The sequence below is a fragment of the Hemiscyllium ocellatum genome, chromosome 28, assembly GCF_020745735.1.
Source record: "Hemiscyllium ocellatum isolate sHemOce1 chromosome 28, sHemOce1.pat.X.cur, whole genome shotgun sequence".
Taxonomy (NCBI): domain Eukaryota; kingdom Metazoa; phylum Chordata; class Chondrichthyes; order Orectolobiformes; family Hemiscylliidae; genus Hemiscyllium; species Hemiscyllium ocellatum.
In genome coordinates this window covers 47,124,261-47,149,150 of record NC_083428.1, presented here as the reverse complement: position 1 = coordinate 47,149,150, position 24,890 = coordinate 47,124,261, and the positions used below count along the sequence as shown (strand labels likewise).

The 24,890-nt window shown below is 40.4% G+C and overlaps 1 protein-coding gene across 6 annotated transcripts in view; it reads right to left on the bottom strand.

Annotated features, from left to right (window-relative positions):
- eps15l1a (epidermal growth factor receptor pathway substrate 15-like 1a) overlaps window positions 1–24,890 on the bottom strand; it is a 366,481-nt gene that overhangs the window by 93,266 nt on the left and 248,325 nt on the right. For 5 of the 6 annotated variants that reach the window (XM_060846401.1, XM_060846402.1, XM_060846403.1 and 2 more), the window contains one exon: window positions 7,802–7,949. The exons of the other annotated variant lie outside the window; for it this stretch is intronic. In XM_060846401.1, coding sequence (XP_060702384.1) covers window positions 7,802–7,949 — 148 coding nt within the window. The remainder of the gene's footprint in view (window positions 1–7,801; window positions 7,950–24,890) is intronic. 6 annotated transcript variants of the gene reach the window in all.

Below are 24,890 nucleotides of genomic sequence, written 5' to 3'. Positions count from 1 at the left end.
TTCACGAGATGTGAATTAACATTTACTGCCTATCCTAATTGAGCTCAAAAAGGTGACAGTAAGCTGGCTTCCTGAACCACCACAATCAATTTGGAGTTAGTACACACAGCCTCTTGGAAGGGAGCTCTAATATTTTGACCCAGCAACAGTGAAGGAACGGCAAAATATTTCCAAGTCAGGATAAGCGATTGGCTTGGAGAGGAACATGCAGGTGGTGGTGTTACCATGGAGGCTGCCTTTGCCTTTCTAGAGGGTAGAGCTCACAGGTTCGGAGGATTCTGTCAAATGGGCCTTGGCAAGTTACTGCAGTGTATCTTGTATTTGGTATGCAGTGTTTCCATTGTGCATCAGTGATGAAGAAGGTGACTGTTTATACCTCTACACAGGGCACCCTTTATTCAGTTGTCGTAGATGTTAATATTTGAGGTGTGAGAGGAGTGGTTATGGGACTGTTTATAATTTATCATTCCCCAGTATACCGATGGAGTAGGGCTAGGTAAAAGTGAGGACTGCAGATGCTGGAGATTAGAGTCAAGATTAGCGGTGCTGGAAAAGCACAGCAGGTCAGGCAGCTTCCGAGGAGCAAAAAAATCGACATTTCGAGCAAAATCCCTCCATCTTCCTGACGAAGGACCTTTGCTCAAAATGTCGATTTTCCTGCTCCTCGAATGCTGCCTGACCTGATGTGCTTTTCCAGTACCACTAATTTTGACTCTGATGGAATAGGGCTGCCAACTCTGATGGAGACATTGCTGGAAGTTTCATCATGTGACACCCTGACCACATGATTTTCATAAATGTTATTAAAAAATTGGTGCCCTGGAATTGACTATTCTCCTGGCTTTGCACCAGCAGCTACTTTGTGTGAAGTTTTTGAGAACAAGTCAAACAACACCAGTCGAAGAGGTGAGAAACGTGGAAACTCTGTCTCCTAAACCACTTGCTTACATCTGCTCCCATCCATTCTTTACCTTCCAGTAATTTGAACATTACCCATTGTAAATCAAGGCCCCATATCCTCAATTCCTCACTAATTCCCAACTCTACAGTTTTGTCTTTTGTGAGATGAAATATCAGGGGTCAAAATAACTTGCCTTTCACCCCCTAATCAAAAGTTCCCCTTGAGATTTTCTCAAGAGCTAATTTTTGATTTTCAGGGCTACCTTTTAGTTTCCACGGACTACCTTTTCATTGTGTCTAACTACTTTTTTAGGTGCTGCATTCACAAAGTGACATACCTCATATACGTGTGTTGATTCTGTCAGCAGATTTAGAAGAACTTTCCACAGGTTTTACTGCATTTTCTCTCTCTGTAAAGATCATTAAAACTCAGGGAAATAAATATTGATGTTTTGAAAACAATTCACATTATAGAAGAGGTGGTGTTGGAATTCTTAGAAAACATAAAGGTGGATAAATCTCTGGGAAGTGACCAAGTGTATCCCAGGGCATTTTCGGAAGTTACAGAGCCCTTAGAAGAAACATTTGTATCATCAATAACCACGGATGAGGTGCCAGAGAACCGGAGGATGGCTAATGTGCCTTTATTTAAGAAAGGTTGTAAGGAGATGGGAACTATAGACCTGTGAGTCTGACATCAATGGTGGGCAAGCTGTTGTAGACGATTCTGAAAGATAGGATTTACATGTATTTGGAAAGACAAGACATGGTTAGGGGTTGTCAATATGGTTTTGTGCAAGGCAAATCATGTCTCACAAATTTGCTTGAACCTTTTGAGGAAGTAAGATTGATGAGGGCAGAGCAGTAGACATTGTTTACTTGGGATTCTAGTAAAGCCTTTGATAAAGTTCTGCATGGTAGTCTGATTAGTAAAATTGAATCATATGGGATTTAGAGTGAGCTTTCCAATTGGTTACAAAATTGGCATTAAGATAGGAAATAAAAAATAGTGATGGAGGCCTGTGACCAGCAGGGTTTCACAGGGATCGGTACTGGGTCCGACTTTCATTTGTCATTTACATAAATTATTTGGATAAGTATATAGGAAGCACACAGTTAGTAAGTTTGTGGATGACACCAAAATGTGGGCAATGAAGAAGATTACCTAAGATTACAAAGAGATCTTGATCAATTGGGTCAGTGGGCTGAGAAGTGGCAGATGGAGTTTAATTTGAATAAATAGAAGGTTTTGCATTTTGGTAAAACAAATAAGGGCAGGACTTATACAATTAATGGTAGGGCTGTGGGTAGTGTTGTAGAACAGAGCTCTAGGGGGTTCAGTACAGATTTGCACCTCAGATAGAGAGGGTGAATAAGAAGACATTCATTGCCCAGACCGAATGGGTATAGAAGTTGGGACATGTCGTGGTTGTACAGGACACTGGTTAGGCCTCTTCTGAAGTACTGTGTGCAGTTCCAGTCACCATGTTACAATAAGGATACTATTGAACTGTAGAGGATTCAAACATTTACTAGGATGTTGTTGGGAATGGTGGGTTTGAGTTATACAAAGAGGCTGGATAGGCTGGGACTTTTTTCACTGGAGCATAGGTGCATGACAGGTGATCTTATTGAAGTTTATAAAATCATTAGGGACATAAATAAAGTGAATAGCAAAGATGTTTTCCCTAAGAAGGGGGTGTTCAAACCTGGAGTGCATATTTTTTAAGGTGAGGAGAAAGATTTAAAAAGGACATGAGGGGCAACATTTTTAACACAGAGTGATTTATGCGTGGATTGAACTGCCAGAGGAAGTGGTAGATTCAGGTACAATTACAACATTTAAAAGACTTTTGGATAAGTACATGAATAAAAAAGGCTTGGAGGGAAATGGGCCAAATGCAGGCCGGTAGGACTAGTTTATTTTGGGAATCTGGTCCGTGTGGACTAGTTAGACGAAGGATCTGTTTTCATGCTCAATGATTCTATAAATCTTAAACTCTCTCTAAAACCACTGCACCCATCTCAATTTGCATGTATCAGTACAAAATAATAACATATGGATTACACTGCTTTGAGAAAACAGCTTACCACCAACTTAAGGGCTATTAGAGATGGACAATAAGTTGCCAGCAATGCTCACAAGCCAATAAAGAGAGAGGAGAAGAATGCTCTATAACCAACACCAGTGCACCCCACTTCCATTGATTCAATAAATTTAAAAAATACATGATACTCCAAATGATATTTCTACAATCGTTATTTTGAAGGTCTTCAATTCCCTCTTAAATTTGTACGGCAGCAATGAACTATGTTTGCAAATGTCAGTTTAAATTTTTTTGTGACAACACAGATTGAGAGATCTGCTCACCATCTATAAAAAATTGTCAGACTGAAAGGTTCTTTAAGATTTCTAGAACAAAACATTGATAAAGGATAAAAAGAAAACATAACATTGATTCAAATAGGAAAGTACTGAGAAGCAATTACGCAAAGTATTTGTGGCCGTTTTGTATTTTTCTTTGGAAAGCATGCTCTCGTTCACACACAAATATTAAGGTTTCCTCTTTCACATCCTTTTTCCAATTTCGTTTTAGCAATGCCATTCTATGCCCATTTCCGTTCTCATCCCCAAACAAGATTTGAAAAAGGAACACAATTTCTATCAATAGCTGCATTTAAGAACATTGCAAAAGACCAAGTATATTAAAGAAAAATGATGAGAACTTAACATATATTTAAGCTTACTATGTCTTAATGTACAGTACGACTTGGAAATGAGTACAAATCAAGATGAGACTTTTCTATCGCAGCCATACTTGTTGGTGACCCACTGAAAGTCAGCTCAGAAAAAAAACCCAAGCCACTCTTAACTAGCTCTTAACAGCTGTCTCAAAGTATTGATTTTAATTATTAAAATTCCCAAGATCTTGGAAAAGTCTCAAAAGATTAGAAAAATCAGATGTAACTCCTCTGTTCAAGAAAGGAGACAGAACATAGGGAACTCCAGACCAGCTGCTTAACGACTGTTTCTAAATAAATTTATTATTAAGAATGTCATTGCAGTGCATTTAAAAAATCTCAATGTAACTAGGAATCATTAATATGATTTTCTGAAAAGTTAATTGTGTTTAACTAATTTATTAGAAATCCTTTGAGGAAGTAACAAGTATGGTGAACAGAGGGGAACCTATAGATGTTGTATAAAAATTAGATAAAGGAGAAACTCAGTAGATAAGCCAGTATCTGTGGAGAAAGAAATATAGTAAACATTTTGAGTCCAACGGAGCTATGTTGGACTCAAAATATTAACTATTGAGGGATCCAGATAGGTTGAATCAGCGGGCAAACAATCGAAAACTAGAATAAAATGAGGAAAAACATTGGTAGGAAGAACAGAAAAGCAATGTGCGAGTTAAACAGCAAGAAATTGCAGAACAGAGAGATAGAGGGGAATCTGGGTCCTGATATAATAATCACAAAATGCTAGCAGTGAGACACAACAAGTGATGAGGAAGTCAACTAAAATGTTGTAATTTGTTGCAAAAGAACATAAAGGTTTCTATAAAATTATTTGACACAAATAATTAACAGGGTGGCCATTTGCCTACCTCCACGAAGCAGATTTCCAGACAGGAAAGAAATTACTGTCTCAAATAATTTTTGCTAAGTACAAATCTCCAGCTCTCAGAGTTGATAATTCCAGTGGCAAGTACTAAGTAACATCTCAATTTGGACCTTTGTGAAGGAGACACACAATAGTATTTCAGAAAGTTCCTGACTCCAGAGCCCGCTTCCATTAAGGAGGTCCCTGGCCAACATATTTTCCTTTGCAAGAGGGTAGGCAGGTGCAAGATGGGGTCTGTTTCGTCACTTCCAATGCAATGCCCAGGCAACAATGGAAACAGGCGAATGGCAATTCTGCCAGGCTGAAATATCTATCTCTATTTATTTGGACTTCAGTCCAGCTGTCAAGATCAATATCAAGCTCTCAACTCTCTCAGCTCCTTCGACCCTACACTTCCTCTCATACCCTTCAAATCTCTCATGCCCCATCAGTATCCCCCATTACACTCTTCATGCGCCTCCATAACCCATCCCTCTTTGTCCATACCCATCTCAGAACCAATTATGTAAAAACCATTGAGCCATTGGCAAGTATAGCAAGTATTTGAAATTATCCTGAAACATTATGCAAAGACTTTGGAAAGAGCCTTTTTAAATCAAAATGGCTCAATTTAGAATCTCGTGATCATGTCAATCAAATATCATAGTATCAATGTCAGAAGGTTTCATCCATTTCAGACATCTTAATGCTATACATGTAAAAGCGACAGTGAAAAAGCATTGTCAAAGAATGCAATGAACCAACTTCTTGAACGGGTCCCATATTTATTTCACTCTCTAACCCATAGTTAAAGCTCATAGGGGCACACTGATAAAATATCTCAATTTGAATTAGATAATTTTTTTTTCATTTTCAGATAGCTCTGCATCTTCTGTGATCTAATTCTGATTATTGGTGCAAAAAGCATTTTTGTATTGGAGACTTGGGTGCCCAAATTAATCAATCAAATACTGGATACCGTTGCCCCTCATTGACTCTTTCCCAAAAGAACCTCAAAACGAGTTTTAGAAGTTCTTTTTATGTCGAATAGGAAAGAAATTATAGTCTCAAATGATTTTTGTTAAGTATAAATCTTCAGCACTCAGAGTTGATCCTTCACTAATCACTTTTCTCTCTCATCCCACAGGCTTCTAACCTGGCTGGGGAATGCTTCTGGTAGTAATTACGTCTGTGCCATTTATTAATTCTAAATAAAGTTGTATAAAAGATTTCGATTGGAAAAGTTTCTCTCTATCTACCCCATGATGGAGGAATCCGGAACCAAAGACTACAGTCTTAAAATTAGAACCAGGTCATTAGGAAGCACTTCCTCACATAATGGGTTGTAAAGTTCTGAAACATTCCACAAAAAGGTGCTCAGGTCAATTAACATTTTTAAAACTGAGATTAATAGATTTTTGTCAGATTATGTCACATAACATTAAATGATACAGAATTGTGATGAGCAAATGCAATTAAAATGCTGACCAGTCAGTATACAGAACAACCTCGGTTATCCGAAGTTCAGATTATCCGATCAAAAGTATTATAGTCCCATAAAAACGTTATCTTATTTATTTATTAGATTCCCTACAGTATGGAAACAGGCCATTTGGTCCAACACGCCCACACCAACCTTCTGAGCAACCCATCCAGACGCATATATTTACCCCAACTAATGCACCTAACACTACAGACAATTTAGCATGGCCAATTCACCTAATCCTCACATCTTTGGATCGTGGGAGGAAACTGAAGCACCTGCAGGAAACCCATGCAGACATGGGGAGAATGTGCAAACTCCACACAGATAGTTGCCTGAGGCGGGAATCGAAACTGGGTCCCTAGTGCTGTGAAGCAGCAGCCACCATGCTGCCCATCTGTTATCTGAACAATCAATTATCTGAACAAAATACTCCTCGCCAGCCTTGTAGTGATAATCAAGGTTGTTCTGTATAATGAAATGGCAGAACAGCCTTGAATGCCCTACTTCTGTTCCTGTAAAGTGACTTTATTCCTGCTTTTTTCTTTTCTCATTGCGCTTCGATTGTGGAGTTCATTCATGCTTCACTTATCATGCTGGATAATTTATTCAAGATTACCTGGTACATGTGAGCTCCAATCTTACTTAAACATACTTCACAGATTGATACTAAACGGGACCAGGTATTCAGACTATCGTGTGCATTTGCTCTTTGAAACGGGTATCTAGTTAGCGCCATTCCCTTGTGCTTTCTGCATCATCACACAACTGCTTCCCTTCAAGCATTTAATATCTTTCGAAAGTGAGAATGAACCTGTTTCCATTACCCTTTCTAGCAGTGAAATGTAAACCATAGCAATTTGCCACATAAAAAAGATTATCATGGTGTCTCTGCTTCCTTTTAATGGCTAGCCTAGAAATCAATTACTTAAGTTTTCTAGTCTCTCCATGGATCCACAACCTAATATTGTTTTGTTGTATCAAGTGTTCAAGTATCAACAAGAAGATACTTTTAACAATATTTTCTTTCTTTTCCGGCTCAGAGTCCACTTTCCACATCAAAAGATAAGCAGACACTCCAGAAGTCAGATGAAAACATACACACCTAACCAGTTTGCCTCACTCAGAATTAGTGCAAACTGTTAACTAGGCACCTTGTGAAACTGGCTGCAAGAAGCAGAAGCATAATCAAGCATAACTGAACAGAAAGGAATTACTGTTTTTTTTTAATTTCTGCTTTTTAATGATTTATGACATTCTCTTGTCCTATCTATGATGGTCGACAATTTTTATTAGGTCAGAATGTTGCTATTTGTCATTTTAAAGGGGTGCCTGCTGGTGGGCTTATTTATGGAACAATGACCAGGCACGCTTTGTACCAAATGTCAAAGCAAAGTTTCAAAATATTTAATTGACCAACTATCATCCCATTGGTGCAGGTGAACAGATTTTGGGCAAACCACTTCATAAAGTACTCCACAATGGGAGTGGGCAGGGGATACCAAAACATTAAAAAGAGAGAAAGAGTGGGATGGGAATGAAAGCAATGGTGCGGTTGTTATACGCAAAGAATGGTAGTGGCATAGGGAAGATTTGATGGTATAGAATAGGGATTTCAATAAGTACTATTGGAATAAAGACATTAACTTCTCTGCACATGTTTTGTGGTTGCATGCCAGTACTTATTTCTAAAAAAGCACACTGAACAGCCAAACAAGCATAGCACATGATGAAAAAAAAACTAGCTAATGTCTATGCTGGGGGATTACAGCAATCAAATGCATACTTACCAATGAGCCAATTCAACTTACCACTAGGGGGTGCTTTAGGTCGTGGGGGTACACTTTTCTTTGGGGGCAGTGCTGGTGTATCCTGTTTACTTTGAAAAGGGTCATCAGTGAATCCATGCCCTCCAAACTGTCCCGAGCCAGTAGTACCAAAAGGATCTGGATTTGAGGGCTGTAGATACAGTGCAGAGAACACATGGTCAATCCTTCTGTACCTTCCAGGGTCTGAGTTATTTCTCAAAATTCAAGCACAAAGCTGAATTCACACCCTCCCCATAGCAAGGATGGGGCAAGAGTGATAAGTGGAATTCAGCTTGTGAAGCAACAGTGATACTGCTCCACAAGTAGTTGGAAGAAAGCAAAGTTTTATAAACAGCAACATACCACTGCACTACAGCTGGGAGCAGGGCTGGGATATGAAGGGAATACAAGGGGAGGTGGTGAGAGGAGAAAGGTTTGGGGGGGGGGGGGTGGTGGAAGAGAGAAGTAGGGTAGATTGTTCCTTTCTGCCACTGGACTAAACAATTTTTTATTCACGAGGGCTTCGATTTAATTCATCATGTTCTCTCTCTATTTCGCTGCACTCTTATCCTCATGCTATTACCTCCCTCCAGTTAAATATCCCAAACAATACGAACGATCAAGCCTTGACTTTGTTACCTCGTGTTCATGCTAATACTATCATATCAATCACAGACAACAGATAATCTGATCACTTTCTTGTACCACTCTTGGTCAAATGATCTGCCCTCACCCACCATACGTTACTCTAAATCCACCCCCAGGAAAAAGCAATCCCCAAATTACTTATAACTTCTGGCTTTTGGCCTTCTGTTCATCTTAATATTTCTGTCCCTATCATCCCTGGTACAGCTGTCATCTCCACTCCCCTAAGTTCAAGGGACACAGATTTGAAAGGAAATGATAGACAAATAGTCCAGATCTGACTGGATCTTTTAAAACACTGTTCAACTCTGCTTTCGTCTCCTAAAACAGCCTATTGTTCCAGGAACACATGGAAAGCAAAACCAAAGCTTTTTTTTATTGTAAATAATTTTTCTTAAATAACTCTCTCTGCTGCTCTCCTACTCTCACCTCAAAACTTGTGGACTACTTGATAAATCCAATTAACTTTTACCATGTCTGCCCATCTCCTCGAAAACCTGGCCATTTCCTTTAATGTTTACCCATCCTATGAGGTATACAGGGGCCTGAAAACCAAAAAGGTGGGGCCTAGAAGGGGAACTGGGGTTGGGGCAGAGATCAAAGGTTCAATCTATTATACTTTTGCTTTACTGTTCAAAATGCAAGTATATCCTTCCTTAAATATGACAGCAAGTCTGCACACTGTATCCCATGTGTAAATCACCAAATCCCTGAACAACTATAATAAGACTTCACTCTTGCACTGCAACTTTGTTGCAATGTGGATCAACATGCTGCTTGTCTTATTGTTTGGTGCCTCTATGCTGTCTGTTTAACTTGTATGAGTGCTGTATACATAAGTTTCTTGAAACAACAGCATGAATGACTCTTAAGAATTATCCTGCTTTAGATTAGATTAATTAGATTACTTACAGTGTGGAAACAGGCCCTTCGGCCCAACAAGTCCACACCGACCCGCCGAAGCGCAACCCACCCATACCCCTATATTTACCCCTTACCCAACACTACGGACAATTGAGCATGGCCAATTCACCTGACCCGCACATCTTTGGACTGTGGGAGCAAACCCACGCAGACACAGGGAGAACGTGCAAACTCCACACAGTCAGGAATTGAACCCAGATCTCAGGCGCCGTGAGGCAGCAGTGCTAACCACTGTGCCACCGTGCCACCCTTGGTTAGTCTTCCAACCAAAGTACTAAACCTCTCACTTCTTCATTTTGTACTTCATCTGTCAACCTATTGCCTACTCTACTGAGGAGTTTCATCAGGTGCCAATGGCAGAAAAACTGAGACCTTTCAGAGACCAGAATAAAACTACAGCGATAGACTTCAATTCCTAATTCTCACATGTACCTTTTCAAAAAATCAGTTTCTATCTATAAAACCGATTTTATACCCTAAGTGAGCAGTATGCACCAACTTTACTCCATATTCACAGAAGCCAGACTAATGTAAACTATTGGCTCAGATAAATAAGGGATTTTATTAGGCACTTCACTCACTTCCAGAACAAATCATTACACTTGTGATACAGTGATCCACTCGTGATATTTATCACGGTAATAAATAATCTTATAAAGTTTCAGATCACATTGTCTATTGTATATAAAGACATAACTGAGGTTACTGTTTGAACAGATTAACAAGATTACAATGCAAACTTTTCTGAAGGTCAAAATTCTGTGATTCAATAAAATCACCCAATGAATTCCAGTCAATACTGAAGCTGCTTTGATATTGGGTTCTGTTGCTAATCTTGTAGTTTAGATCTTGCAAAGCTTGGAGTTACACTGAAATCAACTAGATTTTCCCAAATAATGGCCAGAAACCCTCATCTTGTGCTGGGTCATTTTGAAACTAGTAAATATTTTGCAATGGCGTGAATTCTATTTGTGTGACATTGTGATTCAGAGGAGGAGTAAGAAAAAGGTGGCAATAAGCTCAGGGATACTATTGCAGAAGTGTTTCTCAACAGAGGCAAAAAAAAGCACAAGGCTCCTCTCAACTGGCACCAATTCCCTTAATACCAACCATTATTTTTTTCAACAAGATAATCAACATGCCACATGCTCATATCTGTAATAGTCAGTTCTGTGAAAATGTGCTTCTTCAGCACAAACTGGCTTGAATGCGATTGAAGAATTTAGACTATTACTTGTGGAATGTGAACTTTCCTTACCTGTACTGGCTATAACGTGATTTCAGCCCCATTAGATTAGATAGCACGGCTAATCTTATAACGCGAGATCACACAAGAACAGAACTATCTCATTATATAAGAACCGACTGTACTTAACATTCCACAACATTCATTAAAGTGAAATCCTGCACATGCAAGCACCTCCTGCTGACGTCCCTGTTCTGCAGTTTTGTAGTTGAGACAATGTAAACATGCAGTATGGCATTTTCCCATGTAAAAAATAATCCGTTACTACGTAACTGGAGGTCCTAGACACTTGGTGACAGTGTGGTTGAAATTTCAATTCTTTCAACTCTGCCAATGATTTGTTTTAACCCATTTTGCCTTCAAGTTTTATTTTCAGCATCTTATCAACTTTTTATGTATTTTAAATATATTTCTCATACTTTCATTGTCTTACTTCTCTTAACTTGGTTTTGGTGGGCAGTCTTTAGAGCTACACTGCAGTTCCCTTGCTCTAACTATAAGGTCTTCAGAACCCATACGTAGACCAGACTGAACCCCTCTGCCAATAAATAATTGCATGCTGTGGTACAAGTCTCACACCTCCAGGAAGAAACAACAAATCTTCTGAAGCACTTATTTTATCCAAATTCAAACACAGACATACCATGTGTGCAAACACACACCTGTAATACAAGACAACCATAATAGGAAACACATTCTAAACTTAAAATCCTGAAAACTGTAAATTAAACAGAAACCAAGTCCTTTGATAAATATCAGATTTATGATTCAATATGACGCCAAGCTGAATATAAAAAGCAGAGAGGTGTTTTTTTAAAAATTGAAAGGATATTGCGTGCTGATCTATTTAGGGTGTGAAAAGGAGTTAGTGTGGAGGTACAGGGCACAACTGAGGATCTAAATAAGTATTGTGCATCTGGTGTTACCAAACAGTATGTTGCAAATGTCACAAACAAGAGATAGTGGCGATACTGAACAGGGTAAAATAAGCAATGAGGTGATACCTGAAGAGATCATAGTATTTAAAGTCAAAAAGTCATCCAGTCTGAATCAGACCCATACTCGTTTCTGAGGAAAGATTCTTGGGACATGAGCATCACTGGCAAGGTCCAGAGTTACTTCCTATATTGAAATGGTGGTGGTGAGCTGCCTTCTTGAATTGCTGCAATTCTAGTGGTCAGCTACACTCTCAGTGATTTTTTTTTCCCTCTAGTAGTTTAATGTGGTACAGTGGTTATCACTGCTGCATCGCAGCACCAGAGACCCGGGTTTGATTCCAGCCTTGGGTGACTGTCTATGTGGAGTTTCATCATTCTCCCCGTGTCTGTGTCGGTTTTCTTCAGGTGCTCTAATTTCTTTCCACAGTCCAGGTTTGTGCAGGTTGGGTGGACTGCTGCGGTTCAAGAATGCAGCTCATCACCACCTTCTCCAGGGCAGTTAGGAGTGATTACCAAATGCCGGTCTAACCAGTGATGCCCACATCCTGTGAAATAACAAAAAGAAAAACAAATCATAGGTAGCCAGTGGGTCAAGAAGGCCAAGGAGGAATAAGTTACCTTAATCAGTCACAAGACTTAGGAAGCCTAATGGCCAGATTCAAATGTGGAATTTGGGACAAAAGAAGAGTAAGGGTGAAACAAACTGCAAGGCAATGTTGATTCAACTATAGGCAGGCATCAATGCAACAAACATTCAACGCACCTCAAGAGTAAAAAAAGAACTTCCATGTACGGTTGTAAGTAGCAATAGATTCTAATCAGAAGCACATTAATGAATAGCAGATGCTCATAACATCAAGACCAATAAATAAAACAACATACCTCAGACTACCACATCAAGCAACACAACAAATATTATTGTCAAGTGAAAGCACAGACACATGGTACACATAACACATCGACTTCAGACAAATAACACAGATACCCGTAGCTTAACTAGGCCAACCACATCAACACATTTGTTAGAACAGCATGGTAGATGCAAACATTCCTCAGATCACTACATGTCTCCTCAAAGCCACTTTACCAGATACAATGATCAAATTAGAAACTTGATAGCAATACTTCCAACCCATTTGGACAACTGCAGCTGTAACATCACTTGGAAAGAACATATACAATCTGCAACTGTACTGTTCACTGTTTCGGCTGACATGGTGGCTCAGTGGTTAGCACTGCTGCCTCACAGCACCAGGGACCCAGGTTCGATTCCAGCCTCAGGTGTCTGTCTGTGTGGAGTTTTCCCCGTGTCTGCATGGGTTTCCGCTGGGTGCTCTAGTTTTTTCCCACAATCCAACGATGTGCAGGCCAGGTGAATTGGCCAGGCTAAATTGCCCATAGTGTTAGGTGCAGTAGTCAGTGGGAAATGGATCTGGTGGGTTACTCTTCGGAAGATCGGTGTGGACTTGTTGGGCTGAAGGGCCAGTTTCCACACTATAGGGAAACCTAATCTAGACTGGGATTAGACCTATACCTACCCCTCTATCATTGATGTGCCTACAGGATGCACGAAGGTAACTCATCAACGATGATCAAACAGCAACACCTTTTATTGGTGACCTTTATTAACAAAAATGATTAGTAACAGAGAAGTCATGGGAACATCACTAAGTCATATATCACCCTGACTTGGACATTCAGTACCTTCTCTTCATTAGCAATGAGTCAATATCATGAATACTTACTGAGCACCATCACACAGGGCATATAAGCTGTTCAAACTTAGGGACCACAGCACAATACTTTCATTGCAGAGCACCATGACTACTTAATGTCAGCAAGTGAAAAATAGTCTACTTCAGGGTTACTGTTAGAACTGGTTACAATGTAGGGAACTTTATCTGGTTTGTGCTATGGTAAATGAATTGACACAGCATCACAAACTGAAAGAACATAAAATTATTAAATGCAAAAACGCATTTTGGGCATATAGTACGAAACTTGCAATGTGCCCAAACCAGCAGAACTTTTGCTTTGAAAACCCTAGCAAAGGAAAAGGTGTTCCATAATTAATTTTTCTGCATTAACCAGAAAAGGCCAATTTTACTGCCTTAAACGTGTCCAACAAAAACAACTGTTAGAAATGAGATAAAGCAAGGACTACGATCACCCCTACCAGTCAGATGTTAATCTGTATGGTCTTTGAGATGTTAAAATTTCACTCGTCATGGAGATGGTGGTATGATACATACAGTGGGGCACCAATATCCAGTGCTGTGGCTGGGAGGACTAAAATGCTCAAACCACTTCATACCTCAGGCACTCTTAGCTGTGCTATCACAATGAGTGTCAAGTACCCAAACCATAAGAGTCAGTCGAGGTAATATTGCACACCTCCATCTTGGAATTGGCTCAGCATCCTAGAATGGAATCTTAGAATAAGACCTGTGCCTTGGAATGGGAATGAGGCAGTTTGAATTAAAAGATCCAACTATAAGTTTAAATTTTGGCAGCCAAATTGCATGTGTAATTTGTGTTAAATGCAGAACAGAAAATAAACATTCCAATGTCTGCAACATGGTTTGGTTAAAAAATAGTAGATGATGGGTTATTCTGTGTTAAAATTAGATGGTAGATATGTGTACTTATTTAGAACGTGAAAGCCCCCCAAGATTTGAAGGAATCTAGTTTGCAGTTTTTAATTAGCTAGAGCTGCAATTCTTTACAACAGCACATGGTTTAAACAAAAACAGTACATGTGAACCTAAAATAGGCAGTAAAATTTCTTTATTCTTCCTTATATTTATTGACTTACAATCATACATTATTGACTTATAATTATCACAGAAAAAGGTCCTTCAGTCCACCATGTCCATATCGACAAAAAAACACCAAATTACAATAATCCCATTTACCTACTCGTGCTCCACAGCCTGCTATGCTCTGACATTTTAAGTGCTTGTCCTGATGCTACTTAAACATTGCAAGAGTACCTGCTCCAACCATTCAGGTAATATGTTCCACAGTTCCATCACCCTCCAAGTGAAAAAAATCTTTCCTCAGATCCCCTCCAAAACAATTACTCCTCCACTTAAACTGAGGCACTTTGGTCTTTGACATTTCTGTCATGGGGAAAAGATTTTCATGATCAACCTGTCAATGCTTGTTACAATTTTGCATACTTGGTCAGATTCCCTCCTCAGTCTCTCATGCTCCAGGGAAGATAAACCAGCCTATCCAGTCTATCCTCATAACTGAGATATTCCATAGAGTCATAGAGATGTACAGCATGCAAACAGACCCTTCCGTCCAACTTGTCCATGCAGACCAGATATCCCAACCCAATCTAATCCCACCTGCCAGCACCCCGCCCATATCCCTCCAAACCCTTCCTATTCATATACCCATACAGATGCCTTTTAAATGTTGCAATTGCACTAGCCTCCACCACTTCCTCCAGCAGCTCATTCCATACACCTAGTATCCTCTGTGTGAAAAAGTTGCCCCTTAGGTCTCTTTTATATCTTTCCCTCTCACTCTAAACCTATGCCCTCTAGTTCTGGATTTCCCCATCCCAGGGAAAAGACTTCGTCTGTTTACCCTATTCATGCCCCTCAAGATTTTGTAAACCTCTATAAGGTCACCCCTCAGCTCCGGCGCTCCAGGGAAAACACCTCCAACTCATTCAACCTCTCCCTCTTGCTCAAAACCTCCAACCCAGGCAACATCCTTGTAAATCCTTTCTGAACCCTTTCAAGTTTCACAACAGAATTGCACACAATACTCCAACAGTGGCTAACCAATGTCCTGCACAGCAGCAACATGACCTCCCAACTCCTGTACTCAATACTCTGAACAATAAAGGAAAGCATACCAAATGCTGCCTTCACTATCCTATCTACCTGCAACTCCACTTTCCAGGAGCTATGAACCTGCACTCCAAGGTCTCTTTGTTCAGCAACATTCCCCAGGACCTTACCACTAAGTGTATAAGTCCCCCTAAGATTTGGTTTCTCAAAATGCAGCACCTTGTATTTATCTGAATTAAACTCCATCTGCCACTTCTCAGCCCATTGGCCCATCTGGTCCAGATCCTGTTGTAGTCTGAGGTAACCCACTTCGCTGTCCACTATACCTCCAATATTGGTGTCATCTGCAAACTTACTAACTATACCTCACATCCAAATCATTTATATAAATGAAGAAAAGTAGTGGACCCAGCATCGATTCTTGTGGCACACTACTGGTCACAGGCCTCCAGTCTGAAAAGCAACCCTCCACCACCACCCTCTGTCTTCTACCTTTGAGCCAGTTCTATATCCAAATGGCTAGTTCTCCCTGTATTCCATGAGACCTAACCTTGCTTAACCAGTCTCCCATGGGGAATCTTGTTGAGCACCTTACTGAAGTCCATATAGATCACATCTACCACTCTGCCCTCATCAATCCTCTTTGTTACGTCTTCAAAATACTCCATCAAGTTTGTGAGACATCATTTCCCATGCACAAAACCATGTTGACTATCCCTAATCAGTCCTTGCCTTTCCAAATACATGTACATCCTGTCCCTCAGGATTCCCTCCAACAACTTGCCCACCACCGTCATCAGGCTCACTGGTCTATAGTTCCCTGGCTTGTCCTTACTACCCTTCTTAAACAGTGGCACCACGTTAGCCAACCTCCAGTTTTCCGACACCTCACCTGCAACAATCAATGATACAAACATCTCAGCAAGAGGCCCAGCAATCACTTCCCTAGCTTCACACAGAGTTCTACGGTACACCTGATCAGGTCCTGGGGATTTCTTCATTTTTATGCATTTCAAGACATCAAGCACTTCCTCCTCTACCTGACATATGCTTCAATCTTTTGCTTAACCAAACCCTCAATTTCTTTAGTCATCCAGCCTTTCCTTTCAACCTAACAGGAATATACTTTCGCTGGACTCTCATTATCTCATTTCTGAAGGCTTCCCATTTTCCAGCCGTCCCTTTATCTGCAAACATTATCCCAGGCAGCATACTGGTGAATCCTGTTTGCACCCTTTTCAGGACAATCACATCTTTCCAATAGTGTGGCGACCAGAAATGAGCGCAATATTCAATCTGTGGCCTCACCAGTGTTGTAATAAGACTTCAGAGTTGAAAAATGTGGTGCTGGAAAACACAGCAGGCCAGGCAGCATCCGAGCAGGAGAATCGACGTTTCGGGCATAAGCCCTTCTTCAGGAGTCCTCACTTTCTTCTCCTTGTAATAAGACTTCCTTAGGGCTTATGTCCAAAATATCGACTCTCCTGCTCCTCGGTTGTGCCTGACCTGCTGTGCTTTTCTAGCACTACACTCTGATCGCCAGTATCTATAGTCCTCACTTTTTCCTATATTCCACACCCCAACTAATGAAGGCAAGCATCCCATGCGTCTTCTTTATCATCCTGTCTACCTGTGCTGACATCTTCAGGGATCTATAGACTTGTACACCAAGGTCCATTTGTTCCTCAGAACGACCTACCAAGCACTGTGCATATCCTTCCCTTATTAGAGCTCCCAAAAATGCATCATCTTGCACTTATAAGGGTTAAATTACATCTACTCTGACCAATTTACCAGCTGATCGATATCAAATGGAGCCTGAGACCATTTGCATATCATCAACAGCTACAATTTCATGTCATCCTTACTAATTATATTTTAATTGTTAATATATATAACAAACAATTGGTCCAGCACCAATCCCTACAGTACTCTGCCGGTGACAGGCTTCCATTTGCAAAAACAACCTTCCATCATCACGCTTTGCCTCCTACCTCAAGCCAATTTTGGAGCCAGTTTACCAAATTGCCTTGGATCCCATGGACTCTTACCTTTTGAACGAATCTTTCATGTGAGACCTTGTCAAAGCAAGTCACATAAAATGCACTACCTTCATCGATCTATTTAGCTCCTTTTTCAAAAATCTTAATGAAATTAGTCAGACAAGATTTCCCTTCAATAAATCTGCGCTGATTATCCCTGCCTCTCAGAATTGTTCCAATAAATTTCCCACCAGTGATATCATATTAACTGCTTTCTAATTATGTGGCCTGTACCTGCTGCAATTCTTGAATAAAGGAACCACATTAGCTATCCTGCAGTCATCTGGCACTTCACCTTTGGCCAGTGAAGTATTAAATGTCTTCATCAGGTGCCCAGCAATCTCCTCCATTGCCTCCCCCACAGCAGCCTGGAATACATCTCATTAGGCCCTGAAGATTTATGTATCTTTATGGCTGCTAAACATTTATTACCTCCTCCTTATTGGTCTTAACATGTGCTAGAATCTCACCATCCCAAATGAAATCACCAGCTACAATGTCTTTCTCCTTTATGAAAACAGATGAGAAACATTCATTTAAGACTACACCCATGTCCATTGGTTCCATGCACAACAATCCCTTTGGTCTCTAATAGGCTCCACACTTTCCCAGGTAATCCTCTTATCTAAATATGCTTATAAACTATCTTAGAAATAATGCTTAATCCTATCTGCCAAAGATATTCAATGGCCTCTCAAATGCTCAGCTACTTCCTTTTTTAAGCATCCCCCCTACATTTCTGAGGGACCTGGCTTCTTTTTTAATGCTCTGTACCCAACAAATGCTTCCTTCTTTTTCTTTATCAAACCCTTGACTACAAGGGTTCTCTGAGCTTGCTGCCCTTACCCTTCGCTCTTAAATGAACATTCTGACCCTGAACGCTCATGATACTATTTTTAAAAGACTCTCACTTTCCAAATATAGACTAATTTCAAAATCACCAGTTACAGTAATGACATTAAAAGTAGTTAAATCCTTCATTAGTCATTTTTTGTACATAATTATTGCATCTTTGGCAATATGTTAAAACAGACAAAAATTTACATCACACCGAGAAGAGAAGAATTTGCCTAGTGGCCCAGCCGATATTCATTCCTCAATCGTTAAAGACAGCTGGAAAGATTGTACATGTGTAAATTTGGTTCCACATGTATCAGTGGCTGCATTTTCCAAGTATCTGTTATGTATGAAGTGTTCTGAGGTGTCTAGTAGTTTGATAGAGATCTGTTGAAACAAATTGAACTGGCAGCAAGTAGAAGAATACTGTCTCAGCTGTAGGACTGTATGATGATAAAAACAATGCGTGAACAAACGGAACGGAATTGCAGTAAGCATGAATATGATAGTTAGCACAATGGAGTGGGAGAGATGTGCGAAAACCAATAGGAAATCCTGCTTTGTACTATCTGCTGGGCACGTCTATGATGTGACAATCTCACCTAATTTTAAACTTTCATTAACGCTGGGAACCTGCACCACCCAATGCTCACACACATGACTATTAATATCGGGACTTGTATTTAACTTTCCAACTTTAAAATTCAAGACACTGCTTTCAGAACTCCATCTACTTGTGCTGAATTGGAAACCAGTCACACTTTTCATACATTTAAGATGTGTTTCTTAGAATCATCTTTTTCCATTACACACAATGCAGTAAATCATTAGATATGGACAAAAACTGAGAAGGGATACTTTCAGAGACAATTTAATCAACTTACTTTAGGCAAGATTGGCCCACACTAAGGCAAGCTACTACAGGGCATTAGATCAGTCACATATTCAAATTTCTACACACACTGTGGGAACAAATGCAAGTGAGCAAGGGAGGGAGAAAAGCCAGGAAATTATAAAGCAACCAGTGTAAAATCTGCTCTGAGGAAATTATTGGAATCTATAATGAAGAACAGAGTGACTGAACTCAAAGGAAATAACTTAATCAGAGGAATGTCTATGGATGCTGATGCTATGGACTTCCAGGGCATTCAATAATGCTTCATAAAAAACACTGTTACCTAACACTGAATCTCATACATTTAAATTGCTTAGGAGTTGATTAGAGTTAGAGTTAGAAGAATATGGGGTGAAGATCCTCAGTGGGGAGGCTTGATAGACTAGATATTTGGAGAGGTAGAAAAGAACTGGGGAAAACACGGATTTTAGATAGAGATGAAAGACTGTTTTTTTTCCTCGCAGAGTCATTAATCTGTGGAATTCTCTTCATGAGAAAATAGTAGAGGTAGGTTCACTGAATTTATTCAAAGCACACTTAGCTTTGTTATTGACATACAAGACTTATGAGGTTCTGGATTAGTGGTGCTGGAAGAGCACAGCAGTTCAGGCAGCATCCGAGGAGCAGCAAAATCGACATTTCGGGCAAAAGCCCTTTATCAGGAATAAAGCTCTGGATTAGTGGTGCTGGGAAGGCACAGCAGTTCAGGCAGCATCCGAGGGGCAGCAAAATCGACGTTTCCAGCAAAAGCCCTTCATCAGGAATAAAGGTCGAAATGCCCCAGTCTAAACAACCCCACCACCCTGTGACCAAACACTTCAACTCCCCCTCCCCAAGGACATGCAAGTTGTTGGCCTCCTCCATCGCCAAATCCTAGCCACCTGATGCCTGGAAGAAGAACATCTCATCTTCTGCCTTTGGACCTTCCAACCACACAGGATCAATGTTGATTTCGCCAGTTTCCTCATTTCCTTTGCCCCCTCCTTATCCCAGATCTCTCTCTCAAACTCGGCAATGCCCTCTTGAACTGTCCTACCTGTCCATCTCCCTTCCCATGTATCTGCTCCACCCACCTCTCTGACCTATCACCATCACCCCTCACCTTCAGCTCCTATCACATTCCCAGCTACCTTCACCCCAGCCCCAACCCCCTCTCATTTATCTCTCCGCCCTCCCCTTGGACACCCCCCATTCCTGATGAAGACTTCATACTCAAAACGTCAACTCTCCTGCTCCTTGGATACTGTCTAACCTGCTGTGCTTTTCCAGCACCACAATTTTCAACTCTCATCTCCAGCATCTGCAGTTCTCACTTTCTTCAAGACCTATGAGGGGCAGCCTGGAACTAGATCCTTGTTTGAGTAACAACTTTCAAGGAGGAGAACAGCAGATAATACCCTACAATGTTAAATTTCCATTGATCAGTTACAATTTGCTACTTGTACTTTTATATCAATATAAACTACACATCCAGCTGAAGGGGCTGTATGACTCTATGTGGTATACTTCACCAGTGCTAAGGTTCCCATTTTATCCAAACATGCAACCTTGAACGAAAATTGGAAAAACCCACTTTTCCTGTTTATCAGCATGATCTGAATGATTACTCCACTATATCCCTGTGGCAAGTATGGTGAGTCCGGTAGGTATATTTAAAATGTCAGCAGCTATATTTTATTGCTTCTTTATAGTAAGTGCCAAAAATAAGCTGCCAAGCTTTTGAAATAAACACCATCACACGGGTGGCTTTGAAAATATTGCTGTACAGCTATTTAGAATCAGAAGAGGACTAACTATTACCCTTAATAAATTTGCTCAGATTAAAGGAATGCTTATTGTGCACTTGCCTTAAGGGAAAAATCATCTGGAATTCCGGTAATGTGACATTTACCCTCTCCTCCCTTAAGGTCCCATTGAATTGCTGTAAGGTACACATTGATAATTATCTCGACTCAAAAGGCAATTAATCGTCACAACACAAATTGCAACATCCACGGACCTAAACTGAGCCCTCCCCCAGAAACCACACAAGTTCTTCCCCAAATACTTCAAAGTCTTTACAGGAACCAGGTCTTTAAAATAAAGATTCGTGAACACAGCTTCAATAATTCTAAAGCAGGCGCGTATTCTAATATTTTTTTAGATTAGATTAGATTACTTACAGTGTGGAAACAGGCCCTTCGGCCCAACAAGTCCACACCGACCCGCCGAAGCGCTACCCACCCATATCGATTCACCTGACCCGCACATCTCTGGACTGTGGGAGGAAACCGGAGCACCCGGAGGAAACCCACGCAGACACGGGGAGAACGTGCAAACTCCACACAGTCAGTCGCCTGAGTCGGGAAATGAACCCGGGTCTCAGGCGCTGTGAGGCAGCAGTGCTAACCACTGTGCCACCGTGCCGCCCAAATTCTAAATTGCAGTCTGCACAGGAGCACAGTAAAACAGATAGCTTCTCACAATGCTACTCACTTTAAATGAATAATCGATATAGTTATTTCAAATTTAAAGAAAAGGCACAGAAATGATACTGCAACACTGAAATTGTCAAACAGCTGGATATAATGGTTGGATACAGACTGCATGTATAAGAATATTAAACATGGAAATTTGTTAAGGTTGGGAATTCAGTGTCGGGCTGAAGGTGGTGTTGCTTTTCCCTCCAACACCTGAAGTTCATGTATGTTTAAAGCAGTTAATTTTAAAACCTTCCCAAATGTTTTACCGCTTAGTATTAAGTAATGCAAGGAGGCAATGGTGTAATGGTATTCTACAGTATTCCATTGATAATCCAGAAATGCAGGTAATGTTTTGGAGACCTGGCTTCAAATCCCACTCTGGCAGAACTTAAATTCAATTAATGAAAATTAAAATCTGTAATTAAAACTGTAATGTTGTCCATAAAATCATTGTCACGTTTGTCATAAAACTCCATCTGGTTCACTAATGCACCTGAGGGAAGGAAATCTGCCATCCTTACCTTGTCTCACTTACATGTGCATCCAGAACCACAGCAAAGTGGTTGACTTTTAACTAACTTCTGGGCAATTTGGGATGGGTAATAAATGCTTGCCCAGCCAGCAATGCCAACATCCCATGAATAAATACAAACAAAATGCAGATAAACCCAAAGAAATAAAAACTGGAAATAAATAATCTCGGTCAAGAATTGGCAGAGCAGGCTAAGAGTCTGAAATGTAGTATGGACAGTTGAAACTAGATTTAGAAACTTAAACGCAGATGTCTCCATTATTAATCTTTCCTGTTCAGAATCACTGACACTGCTGACAGATTGGGGCACACTGACACATAAGGGAGGGGGATTAGTATTTACAATTTGCTCCAGGTCTCAATCACAAATTCTGAAATACAAGCTCTGAACAGAGCTGATTGATGTGAGTTGGTAGGGCTTTAACTATTAGTGGAAGGTGGGGGGGGAGCTCAGTTACATGGAAAATTAGAAAATCAAAGGCTTAGAAACTTAAAGGCTTTCTTTCTGAATACGCAAAAGTATTTGAATAAATTTAATCAGTTAACAGCAAAAATAGAGACAAACTAGCATGATTTGGTGAAGATTAGTGAGAAGTGGCTGCAGAGAGACCAAATTTGGGAAATGAAAATTAAAAGGGTACTCGATGTTTCAGAATTTTAGGCAGGAAGGAAAAGGAGGTGGTGTAGCTTTGTTAGGAAAGTTAGTGATTAGTGGCATAGTGAGAAATGACATCAGGACCAGAGATTAAGACGTGAATCAGTCTGGGCACAGATAAGAAATAACAAGGGAGAGAAATCTTCGGTGGGAGTAAGGCAGAGCAGTGGATGTGGTATATATGGATTTTAGTAAGGTGTTTGATAAGGTCCCCCATGGTAGGCTCATTCAGAAAGTAAGGAACATAGGATACAGGGAAATTTGGCTGTCTGCATACAGAATTGGCTGGTCCACAGAAGACAGAGGGTGGTAGTAGATGGAAACTATTTGGCCTGGAGCTCGGTAACCAGTGGTGTTCTGCAGGGAACTGTTTGGGAACCTCTTTTTTATTTTTATAAATGACTTGGATGAGGTACTGGAAGAGTGAATTTGTACATTTGCCGATGACACGAAGGTTGGTGGAGTTGTGGATACTGTGGAGTGCTGTTGTAGGTTGCTTCAGGACATTGACAGGATACAGAGCAGGACTGAGAGGGAGCAGATGGAATTCAACCTGGATAAATGAAGTGATTCATTTTGGAAGGTCAAATTTGAATGTACATTACAGGGTTCTTGCCAATGTGGAGGAACAGAGGGATCTTGTGGTCCATGTCCATGGATCCCTCAATGCCATCCAAGTTGATAGGGTTGTTAAGAAGGGATATGGTCTGTTGGCTTTCCTTAGCAGACAGTTTGAGTTTAGGAGCCACAAGGTTATGCTGCAGCTCTATAAAGCCCTGGTTAGACCACATTTAGAATATTGTGTTCAGTTCGAGTTGACTCACTATATGAAGGATGTCGAAGCTTTAAAGAGGGTGCAAAGGAGATTTGCCAGGACGCTTCCTGGATTCGAGGACATGTCTTATGAAGGAAGGTTGAGGAAGCTAGGGCTGTTCTCACTGGAGCAGAGAAGGATGAGAGGTGACTTGATAGAGGTGTACAAGATGACGAGGGGCATAGAGAGAGGGGATAGCCAGAGACTTCTTCCCAGGGCGGAAATGGCTATCATGAGGGAATATAATTTCAAGGTAATTGAAGGAAGGTTTAGGGGAGATGTCAGAGGTAGGTTCTTTGCACAGAGAATGGTGAGTGTGTGGAATGCACTGTCAGCAGTGACAGTAGAGTCAGATACATTAGGGACATTTGAGCAACTTGGATAGGCACATGGATGATAGAAAAACATAGCGTTTGTAGATTAGTTTGATCTTGGAGTAGGATAAAAGGTCGGCACAACCTCAAAGGCCAAAGGTCCTGTACTGTGCTGTACTGTTCTATGTTCTATAATCAAAAGGAGGTATTCAAATAGAAAGCCATGGATGATTAAAAAGCAATAGACAATACAAAGATAAAAGAAAAAGCAAAACAGAGCATAGATCCTGGCAAACATCTGCAATGTACTCAACTACTTCCTTTAGGGAGCCCTGGGAAGGAAACCTTCTGTTCCTAGGAGTTTGTTACATTACAACTGCGAGTACACTTCATTGACAATAAAGCACTTTAGGATGTTACATGGTAGTAAAAGGTGCTACACAGAAGCATAAAATCATAATGAAATAATAATAAAGTGTATAAGTGGTTAAAACTGCAGAAATTTACTTCAATGTAGGCAAACTTGAGTCCATGTACTTTGGACCAAGACAAAACAGGTCAGAGTACTTTCTAAATGGTGAAAAACTAGAAACAGTGAGGTCCCAAAAGACATGGAAGTCCATATGAATAAGTCATTAAAATGTCCTGAACAAAAACAGAAAATAACAAAAACATTAATGCCTTCATAGCTAGAACACAAGGATAAAAGAAGGTAGAAGAGATGACCCAGCAATACATGCCCTGGTTGGACCACATCTGTAGTACTGTGAACAGTTCTGTACATTACATCTCTTTGGATATACTGGCTTTGGAGAGAGTGCACTGCAGTTTATCTGCTATCCAAGGATTAAACTAAAAAGAGGGATTATACACAACTGGTATATTCCCTGGAATTTTCAAGTTCAGGCATTTGTTTTAAGTGTTCAAGATATTAAGTGCAACAGATATAGTATTGAGACAAGTGTCATGATAGTGACAA